General features: G+C 42.0%; 2 protein-coding genes across 6 annotated transcripts in view; one reads left to right on the forward strand and one right to left on the reverse strand.

The window, feature by feature from the left end:
- The window catches only part of LOC121276851 (thiosulfate sulfurtransferase/rhodanese-like domain-containing protein 2), a 40,649-nt gene extending 19,313 nt beyond the window's left edge, over nucleotides 1–21,336 (reverse strand). For 3 of the 4 annotated variants that reach the window (XM_041185417.1, XM_041185416.1, XM_041185415.1), the window contains exons 1-4: nucleotides 21,139–21,336; nucleotides 12,141–12,481; nucleotides 1,657–1,765; nucleotides 1,154–1,276 (exon numbers count right to left, since the gene is read on the reverse strand). In XM_041185417.1, coding sequence (XP_041041351.1) covers nucleotides 1,154–1,276; nucleotides 1,657–1,765; nucleotides 12,141–12,481; nucleotides 21,139–21,273 — 708 coding nt within the window. In that variant the 5' untranslated portion in view covers nucleotides 21,274–21,336. Of the gene's footprint in view, nucleotides 1–1,153; nucleotides 1,277–1,656; nucleotides 1,766–12,140; nucleotides 12,482–12,570; nucleotides 12,678–21,138 lie in introns of all 4 variants that reach the window. The other variant, XM_041185419.1, reaches the window with a different exon arrangement.
- A 57-nt stretch (nucleotides 21,337–21,393) lies between these two features.
- Nucleotides 21,394–22,755, forward strand: part of LOC121276988 (nuclear cap-binding protein subunit 1) — a 92,919-nt gene continuing 91,557 nt past the window's right edge. The window contains exon 1 of one of the 2 annotated variants that reach the window (XM_041185781.1): nucleotides 21,394–21,587. In XM_041185781.1, coding sequence (XP_041041715.1) covers nucleotides 21,554–21,587 — 34 coding nt within the window. In that variant the 5' untranslated portion in view covers nucleotides 21,394–21,553. The remainder of the gene's footprint in view (nucleotides 21,588–22,755) is intronic. The other variant, XR_005942773.1, reaches the window with a different exon arrangement.

Genomic DNA, 22,755 nt, shown 5'->3' on the forward strand with positions numbered 1-22,755 from the left:
ATTAGCATTGCGAAAAGTTGGCCTTAAGGCTGGTCTTGAGTTAAGCCTTTAGCTCAAGTGAGTGCTGGATTATCAGTTGAGGCAATTTTATTTCAGATGTTAACTTTATTTTATTAAAAGCAATTATTTATTTTGGAGAGGGGAGGCTGTGCTTAAAGTTGAATAGCATATTAATACAAATTCTTATCCATTTCAAATCAATCCTTCTCTTTAGGCACTTGCTGACTCTATTAGTCCATAGGAACACGAAAAACTCCTCATGCTTGTTCTGCTGTTCTACTGGATGATGACTGATCCGTAGCTCAACTCTTGATCCAAATCCCTTGATATCCTTACCTAACAATGTATCAACCTCATTTTTGAAAATCTCAATAATTTAGCATCCACAGCCTTTTGCGGTAAGGTATTCCAGATTTCTACCACCTTTTGTGTGAAAACTTGTTTCATGATTTCCCTAGCTTTAATTTTGAGATTATACCTCCCTCATTCTGGACTTCCCACCTTAGGCTAGAGGTTATCTGTAACTACCCTTTAAATCTCTGAATTTAAACACCTCTATTAGTTTGCTTTTTCATCTTCTAAACTCAAAGGAACAAGCCAAGTTTATCCAATGTTCTACAATTGTTAGTGTTCAATACAGTTTTTATCTTGTGAGTGCTCAAAAAATGGAACTGTGAGAGAGATCAAACAAAATATACTGTAATTGCTGGAAATCGTCGTTAGTAATTCACAGTTCCATCAGTTGGGATCTGGTAATCATGAAAATATTGAGTTCCTTGTGAACCAAATGCTCAAAAATCTTTCTTCATAAGCAGGGCTTATTGTGCGTGGATGGCATTATTGTTCATGCCAATGACAGACAGTGTAGTTACAAGGGCTCTAGTATGAATCTGGCAAGTTGCATTAAGATGAACTTGAGAGCCCATTTAAACTGCAGCAGTATTTCCACTTGGGTCTTTTATGATCCTAAAATTCAAGCACAATCAAGTACTTCTGAAAAGATTATGGGAGCAGGGACAAAAGCTGCTGGGTCAGGGATTTACACAAAGGCAAATTCTTAACAAATTTCGTTTTAACCACGGCTGATGTAACTTATTTGATAAGTTTTACTCTGCATTTTTTTAACATGACATAGAACCAGTTTTATCTTTACCTTAAAGTCCTCTGTGGACATAGCTTGAAAGAGTGGGTGGGAAAGCATGGTTTGAATGTACAGTTCAGTTGCTGTTTTGCATCCACCAACTGTTCCATTAATTCCTTCTTTAGAAATGCGGACCTAAAAGAAATGTTGCAATTGAGTTAAACAACTCAACACATACTCAGTGCAAACTACTGGTTCACTTTCTATAACTGCAATAGTTCATTTTTGTTTGTCTAAACTTCACCCCAATTTTCCTGAAGCAGCTTTGTATGCTAATATTGTCAAAAACGTGATCGAACCAGTGATGTGCTTCTACTACAAGCAATCGGCACGACAGTAAAGTGACAATCAATAAAGCCCAGATACTGGGCAACACTTCAAAAACTTTACTGATGTTTCCTAGAAGAGCATAATTGTTGTGTTTACCCTGATACCAGAGACAAACACCAGAAAAATCTAGAGTAATTTGAGGGTACAAAAAAAAACAAAACACAGAAGGCATCCAATCTCCCTACCTTGCCTGTAAAGTGCAGCTGATGACACAGGGTTTTTTGCCAGGTGCAGATCACTTGTGGTTCCTCTATATCACAATATGAATAATACAATAGTACTTCGCCCGCTGCACTAGGAACAAATACATTTAACACTTTTTAAATACAGTATCAGAAAGCCTTTTAACCTGTAAAAAAAAATACTAAGATAAGCTAATTTAGGAGATTTAAAAAAAGCCTAACTAACTTTATGGAAGCCCAAAAAGCTGTTAATTAATAAATCGATGACAGCAAGGCTAGCAACTACACAATAGGAATTAATTGGCTTGCAGTAGGAAAGTTTAAATGCTTCCTTATTGCCATCTCCCCAAAACCACAATGCTATTCCTCCTCAGCGGCATCTAATTCTGAGGAAGTCTATGTTCACCAACAATGCTCTGCTGCCTCCTAATTAACTATTTTGAATATGACAGCCTGAAAAATTATGGTCAGTGGCTTTTCATACATGGGCCCACTGCATTTGAGCCATATCTTGTGCTCATCCACATTTCCAGCAGGTGTCACTGCTAAATGCTCAGGAACAAGCACCCTGACTGATTTTTCATCCCTGTGGCCTGAATCCACTTTTAGTGCCTTCTATTTTCCCACTCCAGCTGACATTTTGACTCAGTACACATCAGGGATGAACCTGGAGCTGGAACTCTTCTTGCCTTCACACTAAGATTTACATTTACCCATTCTCTTAACCTCAAGAAGCTTCACTAAGTCTTTCATGAATTAATAGTAATTATCCGAACCTGTCGAGTAGCTTTACACTCACTCTACATTTACTCACAATGGTAATGATCTTATTTAAGCAAAATCAAAAGTAACCTACAAAAAATGCAGTGGACTGAAAGGTAGTTAGAACTATGTCTATGTAAGAGATTGGTTTTGGAATAAATGCTTCTATGTTAAGTAAGCCCTATTTTGAGAAGGGACAGCACCAGAAAAGATTTTGCATGTGTGAATACTAAGTGAAGCAGCGATATTTCACTTAGACTGCAAGGAGACAAAACAAATGTCATCCTCAAGCAAAGCTATTGGATAAGTGAAATATATTTTACCTATCCTGAGCACAGTTTGCAAAGAACTACAGAGAGCTATTAATCTGCCAGATATCTACTGTAAATATGCAGCAGCACAAAATTGATTGAGTCAGTTCTAAAACCTGTTGGACTAACTGGTTTAGTATTATAGCTTTCTATACATGGTGATAATGAAGAAAGATCTCATCCTATTCTTTTTATTCTGGTGATTCTGGAGCGAGAATCAAAGAAACTGTGGCAAGGAGGTCTTTGCTGCTGGTATTGTTCTCCAATCCTCTGTTCATTGCAGTCACCAAGTTGCTATCTATAAATGGGGTATAGATCTTCAGGAAATTCCCCACTGCCCCTGCTTCTGCTCCCAGGGGACAGCAACCAAGAAGGGCTAGGTGTACTATGTGACAGCAGACAGGTGGAATGAGTTTTGATGAAGCTCATTGGTCGAAATTTGTTAAAATTGTTAATAAATCTATGACAGCAAGACGAGTTACTACACAATGGGAATTAGTTGGCTTGCAATAGGAAAGTTTAAATGCTTAAACAATTAACAACTCATTGGCATTGGTCAAAATATTCCAGAACTCACTGGATTCCAGGAGGATCCCAGCAGGTTGGAAAACCGCTAATGTGACACCCCTGTTCAAGAAGGGAGGGAGACAAAAAGCAGGAAACCAAAGGCTAGTCAGCCTAACATCTGTCACTGGCAAAATGCTGGAGTCCATTATTAAGGAAGAAATAGCAGTAAATTTAGAAAAGCTTAACGCAATCAGAGTCAGCATGGTTTTGTGAAAAGGAAATCATTTTTGACAAATTTGCTAGAGTTCTTTGAGGATATAACAAGCAGAGTTGATAAAGGGGAACCAGTAAGTGTAGTGTTTTTGGATTTTCAGAAGGCATTCTATAAGGTGCCACATAAAAGGTTACTGCACAAGATAGGAGCTCATGGTATTGGGGTAATGTATTAGCATGGACTGAGGATTGGTTAACACACAGAAGACAGAGTTGGGATTAATGGGTCATTTTCAGGTTGGAAAGACATAACAAGTGGAGTGCCACAAGGATCAGTCCTAGGGCCTCAATTATTTACTTTCTATTTTAATGATTTGGAGGAGGGGGCTGAGCGTAATGTTCCAAATTTGCTGACGATACAAAATTAGGTGGGAGGGCATATTGTGATGGGGACATAAGGAACCTGCAAGGGGACATAGATAGGTTGAGTGAGTGGGCGAAAACTTGACAGTTGGAGTTTAACATAGGAAAGTGTGAGGTCATGCACTTTGGTAGGAAGAATCAAAAGGCAGGCTATTATTTAAATGGAGAGACACTCCAAAAAAAGTGCAGCACAAAGGAGTCTGGGTTTTCTTGTGCATGAAACACAAAAAAGTTAGCATGCAGGTGTAACAAGTAATTAAGGCAGCAAATGGAATTTTGACCTGTATTGCAAGGGGGTTGGAGTTTAAAAATAGGGAAGTCTTGTTACAACTATACAGGGTGTTGGTGAGGCTGCACCTGGAGTATTGTGTACAGTTTTGGTCCCCGTATTTAAAGGAAGGGTATCTTGGCATTGGAGGCAGAACAAAAGAGATTCACTAGGTTGATTCCTGGGATGAAGGGGTTGACTTATCAAGAACGGCTAAACAGGTTAGGCCTTTATTCATTAGAGTTTAGAAGAATGATGGGTGATCTTAATAAATCGTACAAGATTTTGAGGGGGTTTGATAGGGTAGATATCGAGAAGATGTTTCCACTAGTAGGGGAATCTCGAACTAGGGGACATAGTTATAGAATAAGGGTATACTCATTTAAAACTGAAATGCAAAGGAATTTCTTCTCTCATAGGCTAGTGAATGTCTGGAATTCTCTACCCCAGAGAATTGTGAAGGCTAGATCACTGAAAGCATTTAAAGAGGAGCTAGATAGATTTTTGAAATAATCAGGGAGTTGAGGGCTATGAGGAGCTGGCACGAAAGAGGAGTTGAGGCCTGGGGCAGATCAGCCATGATCTTATTGAATGGTTGGGGCAGGCTTGAGGGGCTGAATGACCTAATCCTGCTCCTATTTCTTATGTTCTTATGAAACGATGGTGGGCAATTTGGCCGTTCCCCCTTTCTCACCTTCTTATGCTGTGCAGCTGGGCTCTGGCAGAATTGGTTGCAAATTTGTACTTGATATATTTTGGGTTCAATACAGAGCCATGTGATTTTCCTCATCACATTAGCAGACTCCCACTGAAGAGTACTCAAGAGACTACTATGAATACTATTTGACCTGACACATGGAATGGAACAAGGTTGCTTTGGGGTCAGAACTGAGTGGAAATCTCACCCCATTGCACTTTTGGAAGGCAAATCACCCTCAGGTTTCAGCCAATGATGCTGTTGCTCGGTTAGCAAGGTGTGAGAGTGTGCACTGGATTGACTTGTACTCAGATTTCCCTTATGTCTCAAGGGGCCATTTGTGTCCCCACAAAACTGAGATTGAGACCTTTTGCCTGATAGGAATCATGCACAAGAATCTGTACATTATTAGGCTATAGAGGAATTTACAGTCATATTTGTAAGCTCTTCAACATGCCAAATGTTAAGGTTAAAGTTTTGAGGAGAAAGCTTAGCCAAAGTCAGAACTGTTGGGTTAGTTTCCAAATGGGTACAAAGGACAAGCACAATGTCTGTTTTGCAAGTCAGGAACTTCAAATAATACATAGTCATGTCTTCAAAGGGTAGGTACATGCACTTATGCTAAACTACACTCACCAAAAGATCAGAGCAGCTTCAACAAATCTGACACGTTTCACCAACTGGGCTTGTCAGCGAACAGTGAACTTGCTGTATTAAGAACATTGACTAAGCAATATTATAGCTAGATGCAGCTAAAAACGTAACTGTTTACCACTAAAGATATCATTTACTATCATCTGAATTAGTTTTTCACCTAAAGAGGTACGTGTAGAGTATTTACTGTGACTAATAGCCATTTTAAAATTATTTGCAGGATTTTTCTTTTCAGCAACTCAAAGTTGCCTTATCTCTGTGCAGTTACTGCATTGGTATGTATTAGTCCCTGCTTTTTGAGACATATAGCCCTAACTCAGCACTTGATGAAAATATAAATATTCAATGTGAATTTAAACATGCTACCCTAAAAAGAAGCATCTCTCTCTGTTGTAAATGTACAAAGTTGTATCTAGTCAATAGTACCATGAAATTGAACTGTGAAGGGCTGAGGTAGCTTACCTGAGGTGACATAAATGAAAGGTGAGTCATTGTCTTTCAACTAGATACAACCTTGTCTTCAACAGGAACTGTACTAATATGTTGTCCTAACATAGCAGTACAGTTCATGAGAGCTAGGTGAATGTCACCAATTCCATTCAAAGCTATTTGGCACAGCTACTTTCATGAAATTGTCATACTATTTGATCATAGTTGAACTCTTCAGACAATAACAAGTGGCTAATGAGAGGCAAATTAATAACTTGAAGATCATAATCAACGATTTATCAGTGCAAAATTGTGGAAAATCACTGGGCAGTTCCAGGTTCACATGGACTGATCTCACCAAGGCTCTATTCATTGACTTTCAGACTTCAATGGAAGATCCTATAGCTTGACAAGAAAGTCTTTGTATCCTCAAATCGTGGGTGAAATTAGCTGAATTAGCACAAACTTTTAAAAATGTCCTTCCTTCCTCGTTATATACGAGACACAAAATATTGTACTTTTCTGCATTAGTTCTGGATTCGACTAAGTTGCTGCCAAATGACTTTAGTTACACAACTTCCTGCCTGCTTCCCATTGTCACTGATCCCATTCATCCCTTCACAGGTATATTGCATTCATTAGTGTGCATTAAACAATATTGGGCCTTGCTCCCTTCTGCCAAATCTGTTGTTAATGTTCCAAGGGGATGGTAACAAGAAATTTGATTCCCAGTGACCAATTTAAAGGAATTGCACAACAAGGTTTAAAGTCTTAAGACTCTTACTGTAACAAACAAATTAAAAGCAACATCTTTTACCTAATAGGCAACTTATACTCTAAACTACAGAAAATATAATCCTAATTAATGTCGTAATATGACTGATAACCCCACACCACATATATATATATATATATATATATATACACACATATACATACTTTACAGCAAGTTTTCCACAGGATTACAGTCTCGTAGGGGTAGTCCACAATCACCCCAGCTTTCATGTCCCCCAATTTCACCAAGTCGTAATGTTGGGTGACTGTTGAAAGGCGCTTCCCTCAGATTTCAGGGAATTCCCAAACCAACTGCTAACAGTAACATCCACTCTGGCTATTTCTCCCCTTGGCTTTGCCAGGACAAATCTTCCAGCATATTTACAGTACCATGGGATGAGTCTCTTTGACCAGAGACAATTTTCCTTCCCGCATTCCGCAGAGGACCCGCAACCTTCGCCTGCTGGTCACACCAGCTGCAGCCTTTGTCTCTGTCAAGCCTCTCTGTCCAAAAAAAGCTGAGACAGAAAGTCTGTTGTCAGCCCAGATGCATCTGCCTCCATTTTCAAATGTGAAAATTTTGCACCTTGCTCTCAGTAGGGCTCAACCTGGGTCCCCAGTTTCCATGGTAGTCAAGCCACACAGGCTTATAAGGCGGAACTCACAGCAGATCACATGACCCTCTTCACTGTTCCATTTTACCTCAAATTAAAGAGACAGTCCAAAACAGCATCATCCTAGAAACCTCATATTCTTTATCGCTGTTCATTGCTCTAGAATCATCATCCTGGTATACAAAAATAACTGATTTCTTTTCTTCACCATCAACCATCTGTTTAAAGCCCCTTTCTTTGCCTCCTCCACCTTCAACTCCAAAAAGTACAAGGTGTTGTTGAACTTCTTTGTTACTAAGATGAAGATCTCAAAATAGCTGCTGCATCAGCCTGTACACAGTGCCCTGGACATGAACTTGCATCTTTCTCTTGTTTCTATCCTATCCCCCCTCATGCCTTCACTGAGATCCATGAGCGCACCTCCTGCTCGCTTAACCATATTCCCACTGAACTGTTGATCATCCAACTACCCTTCCTGGTCCCCATTTTAGTTGATATTATGAATAGTTCCCAATCCTCAGGCCGCCTTCCCTTTCAAATTCGTTGGCATCACTCACCGCCACAAAAAAAAAACAACTTTTGAGCCCTGCCCTTGGAAGTTACTGCCTCTTCTCAAACATCTTCGAATGTGTTGTTGCATCCCAAATCTGCATCCATCTTTCCAGCAACTCAACATTTGAACTCCTCCAATCAGGTTTCTGCTCCTTATCAAAGTCATAAATTACATCCTATTTTACCGTGATGAAGGTAAACTATATCTCCTTATCCTTCTCAACCTACCTGCAGCCTTTAACATGGCTGACCTTACCAGCCTGTTCCAGTGTCTCTCCCCCAATTTTTTAAGCTGGTGTGAATGCCTTTACACCTCTCTTTCTTTCTCTTTTCCCCTTCTCTTGGATCCTTCTCTCCTATCTACATAGGAACATAGGAACATAGGACATAGGGCCTAGGACCAGGAGCAGGCCATTCAGCCCTTTGAGCTTGCTCTGCCATTTGATAAGATCATGGCTGATCTGATTGTGAGCTCAACTCCACTTTCTTGTCTGCCCCTCGATAACCCTTGACATCCTTGTCCATCAAAAATCTACCTAACTCAATCTTGAATAAATTCACATGAATATACGAACTAGGAGCAGGCCACTCAGTCCTTCAAGCCTGCTATACCATTCAATAAGATCATGGCTGATCTGATTGTAACCTCCCACCTATCCCCAATAACCTTTCACCCCCTTGTTAATCAAGAATCTATCTAACTCTGCCTTAAAAATATTCAAAGGCCCTGCTTCCACTGCCTTTTGAGGGAGAGAATTTCAAAGACTCATGACCCTCAGAGAAAACATTCCTCCTCATCCCTGTCTTAAATAAGCAACCTCTTATTTTTTAACCATTACCCCTAGTTCTAGATTCTCCTGCAAGAGGAAACATCCTCTCCACACCCACTCTGTCAAGACCCCTCAGGATCTTAAAGGTTTCGATCAAGTCACCTCTTACTCTTCTAAACTCCAGTGGGTACAAACCTAACCTATCCAACCTTTCTTCATAAGACAACCTGCCCATTCCTGGTATTAGTCTAGTAAACCTTCTCTGAAATGCTTCTAACACATTTACATCTTTCCTTAAACAAGGAGACCAATACAGTACACAGTACTCCAGATGTGGTCTCACCAGTGCCCCGTACAACTGAAGCATAACCTCCCTACTTTTGTGTTCAATTCTCTTCACAGTAAATTATAACATTCTATTAGCTTTCCTAATTACTTGCTGTACCTGTAAACTAGCCTTTCATGATTCATGCACTAGGACGCTCATATCACTCAATCTCAGAGTGCTACAGTCTCTCACCATTTAGGTAAGATGCTTTTTGCTTCCTGCCGAAATGGACAATTTCACATTTGCCCTCATTATACTCCATTTGCCATCTTCCTCTTCTTGTTAACCTAGTCATGCCTCCTTTTATTCCTCCCCTCCATGCAGACTCTACCATCTGATCAAAAGCCACAGTATCCCCCTCCAGATCACCTGGTCACTTGTGAACAAGGTCCTTGACACCTATGACCTTATTGTGGATGAAACACTGATGTTATAGCCTTAATGGAAACTTTCCCCTTATTGAAACCTTCCCTCCTATCTATTCCTTCCATCAGCTGCCTCACCCAAACCACTGGGCTGGTGGTGTGCTCAACAAGTCTCATCATAGTTCGTATCTCTGAGCACCTACGTCACCTTGTTACATACCTTGCCTCTCCTTTATAATCCGTATTCTCTGCAGTCTGCTTAAGCCTCATGCCAAGTTTCTCACTGAGACATCCTCACTACTTTCCTACCTTAGCCTCTTTATTGAACGGCTTCTCAACCAATCATTTCAAATTCATCTCAACTCCCCTTGTCATCTCTCCTGAGTTCACTGTCTTAACCCTTAACTTCTCCCTCCATATAAACTCACCTATCCATACTCACGGCCACCGTCTCAACCTTTCCACCTCCTGTGACCTCTCTATTACAACTGTGTCAATCGCACACAAGGCAACCTCTGGTAACTTCCATGCATTCCTCACCATTCACAGCCCCTTCCATATCTGTCTCAGGGCAAATTCTCTCATCATTTACAGTGGCACTTTCAAACTCTCAATTTCCAACCCTTGTCTGACATTTGCCACAGTACTTCTGTAGCTATTGATGGTCTTAATCACACCCTCACCTCTGGGTTTCATGATCTAGTCCCCAATAAAAATCTTATTCTCTCCCACCTGATCATCATTCCTGGTACAGCCCTCGCTTTCATCGTTTTATTGTTCAGGTGCGCAAACTTGACTGCATGTGTGCTATGATCTCGGTCAAGACCAATATCTATTTAAAAAAAAATCTGAAATCCCAGTTATGTACTGACAGAACGAAGCCACAAGATTCCAGTTTAAACAAAATAGTTTTTTTTTTAACTATATGAGAGTCACACAAAGCAAACACTAAGTACTATCTTAGATAACCTCCTATATCTTTAGCACCCAGAATTAACATAAGTTAAACATGAATTAACAGGCAAATTGCAGTCAATTATAAATTGTAAATTACACATTAAATGACAGATGCAACTAAGACAGATCTTACGAAATGGCTCATCAGTCCACTCAACATAAATGTCATCAATCTCAAAGCCCTTCAAAACTCTTCCTCACAATGAATTTTAGGTCCTATTTTTCAAGGATTTAGGCTGATCACCAGCCAATTGCAGAACACAACCAACCCAAGTTGCACAGGCCTGGTCTTCACCAAAATTGGCACACATATGCAGAGCCTCCTTAACTCTGGATGATCTTGTTGATGTAGATCCATCAATGTTATCTTCAAGTAACAGAAACAGCCGCAGCAACTGTATATTTGCCTATTCTCAACTTCTGGATCTAGCCTCTGTTTCTTCAGCATGCCTGTACTGCAACCACTGGAATCATAATCTGAGTTCTGAGGGCTCTGTGTCCTTTTATATAGTTTCAACCAGTTTCAATCTCCCAGAAGTTTTAGTTTCCAATCTCAGTTTCATTCTTAGTTTCCTTAGAAACTGGATGGGTCAATTTCCCTTCTCTGTTTCCCTTTTTAATTAGGGTCTGTCTCAAAAAATACAAGGTTTGAAACCATGGATTCCATCACCTATGGCGCATAACTGGTTTAACCATTCATTTAATTGGGCTGGATCACACCAAGCACTATCGTACTTTGCCTTCTTTTGTCTTATTAAAAACTGCGGAGCAATGCTCCCTCTAAGCTGCGCAGCTATGCAGCAGGTTAGCTGCTTTAAATTACCATGCACCAGTATGATTTTCTTTAAAACCCTTTTCACATTAACAGTTCCTTTGAACTGAGCGAGACTGCCATGCAGTACCAACTTATGGTCAGCACTGTGTCAGGGAATCTAACTGATTGAAAACTTGACCCAGAAGGCCCAAACTTACTTGCTATAGTACCTATAAAGCAAACGGCAGCAACAGATATTCATCTCATCAGTAAGAGATGGATTTAACTCAGGCAAAAAGTGAAATGACAGTATCAATTTGTTAAACACTGCCTGCCAGTCCTATTAAGTTATTTATATGCTTACAGCATCTAGTTAAGAGGAATGCAGATATTTTCATCCTAAACTGTCAAATCTTGCTTAAAATTGTTGCTGTATCAATTGAGTGTAAAGCTCTCTATTGCTGCATTTTTCAGCAGTACAGCGGTTGCTGGTGCAGTGTGTGTCAGGGTGAGGAGATTAGAGGCGAGTAGTTCTTGTTCCCACGAGTTTTGGTTCATTTGCAAGCTTACTTACAAATGTATCACTATGAGTTTATTTATATACTTGCTCATTTTGCTCCACATAAAATTTTGAGGGCCAGAGGTAGGCATCCCATGTCTCATGACATGTTCCCATCCCAGTCAATGATGCCATAAAATTGACTACTTTTAATACTCAGTAAAAGGAATCCAGGAACAGCACTGAGAGACACTACTGAAATTTGGCAACACTGAAAAATAAAGTTTAATTTTAATGTTTAGGGGCCTACAAATGTAACACACAGACTACTTCTAGCACAGGGAACTGCCAACCTAATTTGGAAAATGATTTTAAACTTTCATGAACATCTAATTAAGTTTCTTCAAATTATTAGGATTCAAATTATTTAATGATATGAAAGCATTATAAATGAAACCTGTTCATTTTCTAACTGCACAGCAGTTCCAAATTTAGATATAGGCTTTCCCAAACAGCACGGTCTAAAACTGCAGAGGAAAACAGAGTAAAGTTCTTCATAATTATTTCATTTCAAAGTGCAACTAACAAAAAATCTTTATTAAGTTCTTACCATGCTAGCTCATCAAAATTAATGTGACTTGTATCAGGCAACCATTTGGATATGTCAAACTCTTCCTTAGTTCCATTAGATTGTGGTGCTGCAACGTTGTTATCTGAGGAATCATGCTTCCTTGTCAACTTGAAGTCATTTTGTGCCAACACCTTGAAAATAGCTTCAGTTTGTCGTAGAACCTCAGGCATATGTTCATTTGCCACATGCTTGTGAATGGCTTCCTCTTCTTCAAACTGTTGTTCACAGCATTCCCAGTGTACATTCTGTCCACCCAATTCTTGTGGTGAGGTATTGCCGATTTTAGATACTTGTCTTGATTTGATAAAAAGGGCAAATGCCTATAAAATTAGGATACATGTAAATGAAAGTCTATAACAGAAAGGGAAACTACATGTTTACATTTGAAGGGTTACCTTGTGTTACTTACTAGAAAGCCCAAATGCAATTCTTCATGGATCACTACAGATAGTGGATTGTTCAGTCCATAATTCTGGTCACAATAAAATCATTACTCCTTTCCAATTCTAAATTAAACTTTGAAACATATAATAAAATGCCAATCAGAGCTTTTGAAATTATTCATTACCAGTTTCTTTTTACGTTCAGGATCAAGCATGCAGATTGGAATATTCCTAGATCTGTGAAATTTATTGTTTGCGTAGCATGATAAATATCAGGCTTCAAGCAGAATTCCGATCAAAGGAAGCACTCCAGAAATGGATTGCAGCAATTTCACCTCTGCTAAAGAGCATACACAAACCAACATTCTGACTGCAATGTTGCAAGCTAAATGGCTTTACGTGCTCCTTAGGTTATGATAAAAACCAGTATAAAGCATTTTAAGTAACATTTGTCACCACTGTATAATGCACAATTAAAGAATCAAAGGCATGAAAATTGCATGATATCAGGTGGCATTACAGGTTACAGCCACCTTCACCAACGATAAAGGTCTCATCAACTTAATTTCTAATTACATCTTTTTTTTAAAACACAGACAAATCATATGGGGTTCTACATATTCCAGGCATGTGACTAATGCACGCATTAAAGATACAAATCTATGGTTAACTACACATTGGGAACAAAGGAGTTGCAAGATAAGAAAAGACCCAAGGTCCAAGTAGATCGCCATCTACCATCCTGGTTGTCACATGAAACAAGTGAAGAGGGCACTCAGTAGAGCACATACCTCTGCCATGCTGTGTTAACTCAACATTATTACAATTACAAAGCTCTTCCTTGAGGCTTCTCCCTGTCTGGTTGATGCTCTAACTCCAACGCTTAAAAAAAAAATCTTTTTATTTAGAGCTTCCATCTCAGAGGATGCTTCAGGACAATCCACATCCAACAACTTGCTTTGAAAACTCTGCTCACATTTTGACAGCTGTGACAAATTCCACCACAGCAGCTGAGACAATAAACAATATTCTAAATAAACAACCCACACCATCCTAAAAAAAAAGTCAACTCATCCTATCTCCTAATGTTGATAGATTGTTTAAAAAAAAATTCCAGGATCTGAATCGAGATCTGTACCTTGCCAAAAAACTAATCAGTTGTTCCTAGGACCATGTCCTATCTGTTTAGCAAATTTCTTTGAAATCAATCCATTAGTTTTTGAGATGTATTGTCTACAGCCAAACAGGGGCGAAAACATTACATCTGCCCATCTTCAGTGGTGAAGGTAATAATGGTAGAGTTGTTAACTAATCAGAGCAATCAATCTATCAGTCTACAACAGAACTAGATAGGACAGGAGAAAATTCCTAACTGTGGAAAGCTTTGAAAACTGTAAGTCCAAAGTCATCTATTTCTCCCAACCATACTATCACATGCCATGTTTCAAATTACTCATGTAACATTTCTTTAAAACACATGGTCCATGACAGCAACAGAATAGGTAGCAGAAGTGTGTCAACCCGTTATCATTAGCATTTGTTGCAGACTTTTTGGATGGCACAGAATGAAATGGTGTGAGCCACAGATAAGGAAAATTAGTCAAAGGCTGCAACCCTGATAGAGCAAGCTGCACAGTCCAAATATTCACCGATTTGGTTTTTATAATGAAAATACAGAAGAATACAAGATTCTACAGCCCATACAAACTCTAACTTCCTTGTCTGAACCCAACTAATTCCTCCATTACACCCATGACTCAGCCACCAGGCTCAGTTTGTTTTGTTTGCATGATGTGGATCACAGTTATTTTCTATCTCTAACTGCTGAGTAGGTTGATAAACCTAAGCCTGGACAACATCCAGGTTTGGGCTGACAAATGGCAATTAACATTCGCGCCACACAGGTGCCAGGCAATGAACATCTCCAACAAGAGAGAATCTAACAATCGCTCTTTGACATTCAATGGCATTATCATTGCTGAATCCCCCACTATCAACATCCTGGGGGTTATCATTGACCAGAAATTGAACTGGACTAGCCATAAAAATATTGTGGCTACAAAAGTAGGTCAGAGGCTAGGAATCCTGCAAAAAGTAACGCACCTCCAGACCCCCCAAAGGCAGTCCAACATCGACAAGGCACAAGTCAGGAATGTGATGGAATACTCCTTTGGCTGTGATGGAATACTCTCCACTTGCCTGAGTGCAGCTCCAACAACACTCAAGAAGCTTGAGACCATCTAGGACAAAGCAGCTCACTTGACCGATACCCCAACCACAAACATTCACACACTCCGCCTTTGACAAACAGTAGCAGCAGTGTGTACTATCTACCAGATGCACTGCAGAAACTCACCAAGCCTCCTTAGACAGCACTTTCCAAACCCACGACCACTACCATCTAGAAGGGCAAGGGCAGCAGACACTTGGGAACATCACTACCTGGAAGTTCCCCTCCACGCCACTCACCATCCTGACTTGGAGATATATTGCCATTACTTCACTGTCGCTGGGTCAAAATTCTGGAACTTCCTACCTGACAGCACTGTGGGTGTACCTACACCATACGGACTGCAGCATTCAAGGCGGCAGCTCACCACCGCCTTCTCTAGGACAATTAGGAATGGGCAATAAATGCTGGCTTAGTCAGCAACGCCCATATCTCATGAATGAATTTCAAAAAATTGCTGGAGTGAGCTGCAGCTACCAACCCTGTCAGTGGGTGCTGGATAGTTAGAACAACCTCCAAATAGAGGCTAGCTGCAAATATAAGCAGTACCTCTCCTGACAAATAAGGAGTTTTGGACTGCAATGGCAGGGTGTTCCGGGTGGAGTGAAGTAGGGGGCGGTGCCTCTCCTTCATTCAAAACCCTTCTGAAGCTGCTTTGCAGCACCCTGAGACCTGGCAAGTTAAGGGCAGCCATTCAATAAGTACTACCACAACAAAATCCTTCATTGGTGGATCAGCTGATAGCTCTGGAGGCAGACAAAAAATGCAGCAGTCCCTCGCCCTCAATTACGTGGGCTTGCCTGGTCCTTGCAAACAGGCAATGCCCTCCACAGTTGTGTGGGCCTGCTGTGCAACAGGGCATCCCACTCCAAAAGACACCATGCACAGGTCCTTCTATAGGTGGCAAGTTTCTTCAAGCACATTGGCGATCAGCTAGTGGCAAAGGGGGCAGGAGCACAAGATCTAGGAACTTCTAGTCACAACCTGATGCAAAGGTAACTGTTACCAATTAACCATTCCACTCTTGACCGAGGTGCTTAAGGGTGGTTCGGTGTTTGCAGCTGTGTCTGAGCAGCTCTCTTCAGGATTAGCTCTGCTCACTCTATTAGGTGAAACAGCCAGAAAAAGTACCCTAAAAATAAACTGATTCACTCCAAACCTGGCTGGAAAACGACATCCAGCAGGATCGCCCGTGAGTTGTCGGAACCCTCACAAACAATGAAGATCGAGGATCTTGGAATATCAGGCCGTTAATGGATAGCTAAGAATTGCCTGAGACACAAACAGCAATAGTAGCCCACAAGCTCCAATGCCTAGACATTGACATAATAGCCCTTAGCAAGACCCATAGAGCAGACAAGGGACAAATCAAAGAACATTGAGGTGGCGATACTTTCTTTTGAGAACAGGAATCATGAGAAAAACACAGAATTCACAGAGTCGGCTTTACCACAAAAACATTCTTATGAAGAGACTCCATGACCCCCCCGTTGGGATCAATGAGGACTTATGAGACTCTATCTTAATCTCAAAGAAAACCAGCTACCCTCACTAGTACTTATGCACCTACCCTGGACTCCATGCATGGTGGAAGAAAATTTTTATTCCAACCTAGTTATAATTCCGGCAACTGTACCATTAAAGTCAAGGATCATACTTCGCAGTGATTTCATTGCCAGGGTAGGGGACAACCATGCCCTTTGGCTAAAAACCACTGGAAAGCATGGAGTTGGAAAGACCAATTCCAATGGTGTATGCACTGAACACAATCTTGTGGTCATTAACAACCTTTACAGCCAAAAAAAATGTTCAAGGCATCCTTGTGACAGTCAAGATTGAAGCACTGACTATGAAATTCAGGACTAGGGATCAAAAAGAGGTGCACATTGTATGAGCTTCCCTACAGTCAATAAATGCTGGACAGACCACTGATATTGAATCATTATTTGTGCTTGAGGCAGACCCCCCCAAAATGAAGACAGCCACAAGAGGTTTCCAGCCTGCCGAACAACACCAAGCTCAAGGAATTTCAAAAATAAATCAATCAGAAACTACAGGAATGGAAGGTCACGTGGCAATATCCAAGATGATTAGCAATCATTGAAATCCATTATCACTCACACATGCCCAGAAATCCTCAGATACACAACTAAAAGAAATCAAGAATGATCTGGAGAGAGTGATACAGAAACATACAAACTCATTGGTTGTAAACAAACAGCATTCCAAAGCTGGCTGCAGAATCCAAAGTCATAGAAAAGAAGCTTTGGCTACCTGGCTGACGAGCTAAGTTCAAAGAAAAAATGCTGGACAGAGAAGTCATGACACAAGAACTTTTTAAGGCAACCAAAGCAATTTATGGGTCCTCAACACAGACTAACACCAAAAGGACCTAAAGATGGCAAGAGTCTGCTCAAAGACATGGACAGTATTAATACCAGCTGGAGAGATTACTTTGTAGAACTACTCAATCAGAACTCCACCCTGGACATGCACTTGCTGGAGAAACTCCCATAATATCCAATCAGAAGTGAGCTGGACAATGATAAAAAGGCTTGAGGTGGTAACTGCGGGCAACCAGGTGAAAAAATTCAACAGTGGGCAAAGTTCTAGCTAGGATACTTCTTAATTGTCTCTTGCTAACTGCAGAAGAGGTGTTTCCAGAGTCCTAGTGTGGCTTCCAACCCACCAGAAGAACAATCAACATGATCTGCACAGCACACCATTTTCTGGAAAAGTGCACCGAGTAGAACATCCCTTTGTACATGGCTTCTTTGATCTCACAAAAGACTTCAACTTAGTGAATTGAACTACCCATTTGAGGGTCCGACAGCAAAATGGATGCCCTGCTAAGTTCACAAACATAATCTGTTTTTGAACACCCCTCCACTGCTCCTCTGTAGATTTCCCCACAAGTAGCTGTTCCCAGTCTACCTTGGCCAGATCCTGTCTTATTTTACTAAAATCCGCTCTTCCCCAATCCAAAACATTTTTATACAACTTGTCTATTTCGTTATCCATAACAAGCCTAAATTGTAACATGTTGTGGTTGCTATCACGAAAATGTTCCCCCATCAACACCTCAGCCACCTGTCTGGCTTCATTCCAAAGAATTAGGTCCAGCACTGCACTGCCCCTTGTTGGACCCTCTACATATTGACCCAAAAAGTTCTCCTGTACAGATTTCAAGAAATCTACTCCATCCAAGCCCTTAACACTACGTCTATCCTATGAAATCACCTAATATCACCCTATTGTTATTGTTTTTACACACCTCCGCAAATTGGGCACATATTTGCTCCTCAATTTCCCACTGGTTATCTGGGGGTCTATAATAAACACCTAACAAGGTGGCTGCCTCTTTTTTATTCCTAAGCTCTACTCACAAAGCTTCATGCGATGCCCCCTCCAAGATATCATCTCTCCTTACTGCCGTAACTGACTCCTTATCTAATAATACAATGCCTCCTCCTCTTTTAGTCAGAGGGAGGTCATACCTAACAAATTTGATTGAATTTTTTGAGGAGGTGACCAGGTGTGTAGATGAGGGTAGTGCAATTGATGTACGGATTTCAGCAAAGCCTTTGACAAGGTCCTACATGGGAGACTTATAAAGAAGGCACATGCACATGGGATACAGGGTAATTTGATAAGGTGGATTCAAAATTGGCTTAGTTGTAGGAGACAGAGTGATGATAGAAGGATGCTCTAGTGACTGGAAGCCATTGTCCAGTGGTGTATCACAGGGATCTGTGGGTCCCCAATTATTCATCGTTTGTATAAACAACATAGATGATTATGTGGGGGGTAGGATTAGTAAGTTTGCGGATGACACAAACATTGGCCAGGTGGTTAACAGTGAGGTTGAGTGTCTTGGGCTACAGGAAGATATAGATGGGATGGTCACATGGGCAGATAAGTGGCAGAAGGAACTTAACTCTGAAAGGTGGAAGATGATACAGTTTGGAAGGAGTAATTTGACAAGGAAGTATTCAATGAACAGCATGACATTAGGAAGTTCTGAGGAACAAAGGGACCTTGGCGTGTGTGTCCATAGATCTCTGAAGGCGGAGGGGCATGTTAGTGGAGTGGTGAAAAAGGCATATGGGACACTTGCCTTTATCAATCGAGGCATAGATTAGAAAAGTAAGGAGGTTATGTTGGAGTTGTATAGAACCTTGGTGAGGCCACAGCTGGAGTAGTGTGTGCAGTTCTGGTCGCCACATTGTAGGAAGTGATTGCACTGGAGGGGGTGCAGAGGAGATTCACCAGGATGTTGCCTGGGATGAAACATTTAAGTTATGAAGAGAGGTTGGATAGACTTGGGATGTTTTCGTTGGAGCAGAGAAGACTGAGGGGTGACCTGATTGAGGTGTACAAGATTATGAGGGGCTTGAACAGGGTGGATAGGGAGCAGCTGTTCCTCTTCGTTGAAGGGTCAGTCACGAGGGGACATAAGTTCAAGGTGAGGGGCAGGAGGTTGGGGGTTGGGGGGGATGATGTGAGGAAAAAGTCTTTTTACCCAGAGGGTGGTGATGGTCTGGAATGCGCTGCCTGGGAGGGTGGTGGTGGAGGTGGGTTGCCTCACATCCTTTAAAAAGTACCTGGATGAGCACTTGGCACGTCATAACATTCCAGGCTATGGGCCAAATGCTGGTAAACGGAATTAGTTAGGTAGGTCAGGTGCTTCTCACGTGTCGGTGCAGACTCAAAGGGCCGAAGGGCCTCTTCTGCACCGTGTGATTCTGTGATCTGTTTCCTTTATGATAATATGCAATAGCTCCACCAGACACCCCTTCCCTCTCAAAATAACTATCAAACGTTGTGCCAATACTATTCTCAATCTCTCTTGCAGCAATGCTACAACTTCTTACTGTAAGCTTCCCTCAGGTCTGTTAACAACTTATCACACTGCTGATAAACTTCTCAACCTGAAAGTCACAACCAAGATAATAACCATTTCTGTAACAGAACTACAATATGTTGATGATGCACAATTTAGTGCTTACTCTGAAGCAGAACTACAACAGACTGAACTACTAACCGAAGCCTACAAGAGCATGGGACTCACCCTGAAGACCAGGAAGATCAAAGTCCTCTGCCAACCCACACCAAATGTATCAAGTCCAATGCCTTCAACTGAGATTCATAGTGCAGTGTTGGAAAATGTCTCTCACTCCCCATATCTTGGAAGCTATCTCAAAAAGCTGTCACTGGTGGTGTACCTCTTCATCAATGTGTCAGCTTATCCTATAGTAAATTACCTACTTGGATTTTCAAGGGTCTTGATATCATACCCAACACTAAACTTAAAGTTTATTGGGCATGGTTTTCCCCTTACTTCTCTACGCTGCTGAAGCTTGAACAACTCAGATACCATATCAAGGTCCTAGATCATCACCAAGGCTGTCTTAGAAGGATCTTGTAAATCAAGTCAGAGGACAAAAGAACAAACATAAGTGTCCTCCAAGACACAGACATATCAAGTATAGACGCCATGATAATCTCCCATCAACTGAGATGAACAGGACAGATCATCAGAATCCATGACTCAAGACTGCCCAAACAGGTGCTCTACTCAGAGCTACACCAGGGAGCCTGTTCACACGGGGGCCAAAAGAAACATTTCAAAGACAATCTCAAAGCCTCCATGAAGGTCCATTCTATAGACATCAACACATGGGGAGCAGATATCCAATCATGATCAAAATGACGATTCATCGTCAAAAATTGTGTTGAGATCTTACAAACAAGAGCAGTACTGACAGAAAACGTTGAGAGAGATGGTAGGTGCTCGCAAACAATCCACCACCATCTCTACCGGCCAAGATGTCCTCACTGAGGGACAGCCTGTAAGGCTAAGACGCGGATCATAAACCATCTGCAAACCCACAGCTAACACTGACATCTCACTTAAACTTAGCCACCTGCAAGAACGAATCATCCTCCACATCAGGGATTGTAGATTATATTCTGCAGCCCCAAGTGCCACATGCATGGCAGACTGGGCAGAAGTGGCAGATTCACAGACATCGGTGAAACAGAGTTATAGCTACAGTTTAGTCCCATCATCACAATATTAACTACATCCTGTACAGCGCCAATCCAGGAACCAGATTTAGCAACCGCAGGCTTAGAAAATCGGAAATAAAAACAGAAAAATGTTAGAAACGTTCAGCAAGTCGGACAGCAGCCGCAACGTTTCGGGAATAGACTCTGAATCGGAAAGAAATGACAAATAATCAGCATTTAAAAATGAACAGGACCAAGGGGAGAGGAGAAACACACGTCAAGGGAGGAAGTTAAATGACCTGTAATGTTCTTAAATGGCAGACAACCTCCTAAACCCCCTCCCGCCTCTCACCCTTTTCCTAGCCGGCCCCCTGCGCTTGCGGTTCGGCCTTGGGTTAGCGCGTGCCAGCCGGCCGTTGAGCTCGCGCCACTTCTCACAGTTCTCAACGTCCGGCTCAGGCATGCCGGGATGGAACGGCGTCTCCATGACAGCGAGCCTCGAGGCCGAGCGGCGCGAGCTTGAGTGAGGATGAAGCCGACGCCAGGGAAAAGCGGCCCACCGGTACTCGTAGCCGGAAGCACTTAGCGAACACGTGAGTATTACCCGGAAGCGCTTGTGCGGAGTGTCCGCCATTATCGGGGGGAGGGGGGGGAGTTCTTGTGAGTATCTCGAGAGGGGAAAGAGCCGCGAGTGGATAGTTAACCGGCGACATAATTTGGCCGGCGTTTCGCTTCTTCTTCGCTACTGATTTCGACAGCAGCCAGAAATGTCGAGGAGACGGCACAGCGATGATAATGACGGTAGGCGAAACGGCGGCGGTGCACGATGCAGGCGCTGCACCGGCAGCCTCACCACCCAAGACGGGGAGTTGCTCGGTTGGCCCGTTACCTTCGTTAGCGGTGACAATTCTGTGACAGCCGCCGTTAATCCTGAGTGGCCACGGCGGCACCGGTACATTCATTGCCTCCCACCTGCCTTGGCGGGACCCGGGAACGAGCTGTTTTAGCCACTGCTGTAAATGTCTGGCTCCCGCTCTGCAACACCAAATATCGCTTTATATCTCTTATCAATCTCAAACTGAACCCACTGCTCTGCTCCCTCCCTATAGCCCAGTATCAATCCCAAATATCCTATTGCTCTGCTCTCCCTTCAGCCCGGTATCAATCCCAAATTGATCCCACTGTCTCCCTACAGCCTGATATCAATCCCAAACTGATCCCACTGCCCTGCTCCTTCCCTAAAGGCCAGTTTCAATCCTAATCTGATCCATCTGCCCTGCTCCTTACCTATAGCCCAGTATCAATCCTAATGTGATCTCACTGCCCTGCTCCTCCCTACAGCCCAGTATCAATCCCAAATATCCTTTTGCTCTGCTCTCCTTATATCCTGGTATCAATCCCAACCTGATCTCACTGCCCTGCTCCCTCCCTATAGCCCAGTATTAATCCAAACTGATCCGCTGTCCTGCTTCGAGCCACTGCCTGGTACCAATCCCAAATGATCCTACAGCCCTGTATGAATCCTGAGCTGATCCGCTGCTCCACTCTCCCATTATAGTCCTGTATCAATCACAAACTAATCCCACTGCCTGCTCTTCCCAATAGCCCTATATCAGACTAAAACTAATTCTACTGCTTTATGCTCCTTATAGTCTTGTATGAATTCCAAACTCAAGAGGGAAGAAATGAGGATAAATTACCAGGCCTGAATGAAATGTATCCCCGGCTGCTATGGGAAACAAGGGGAGATAAAGTAGAATGCTCTGGCCATAACTTTCCAGTCCTCTTTGGTTAAGTGACTGGAGCAGCAACCAAATCAGCCCCCTTGAGACAAAGACAGGGATAATCAGCACTGAACCGAGGAAGCAGATGGAACGGTGGGTGGAGCATTATCTCTAACTCTGCCGAATGGAGAATATTGCCACTATAGAAGCTCTCAGCGCCATTCCAGACTTTCCTGTCATGGAGG

The sequence above is a fragment of the Carcharodon carcharias genome, chromosome 4 (assembly GCF_017639515.1).
Source record: "Carcharodon carcharias isolate sCarCar2 chromosome 4, sCarCar2.pri, whole genome shotgun sequence".
In the NCBI taxonomy this organism is placed as follows: domain Eukaryota; kingdom Metazoa; phylum Chordata; class Chondrichthyes; order Lamniformes; family Lamnidae; genus Carcharodon; species Carcharodon carcharias.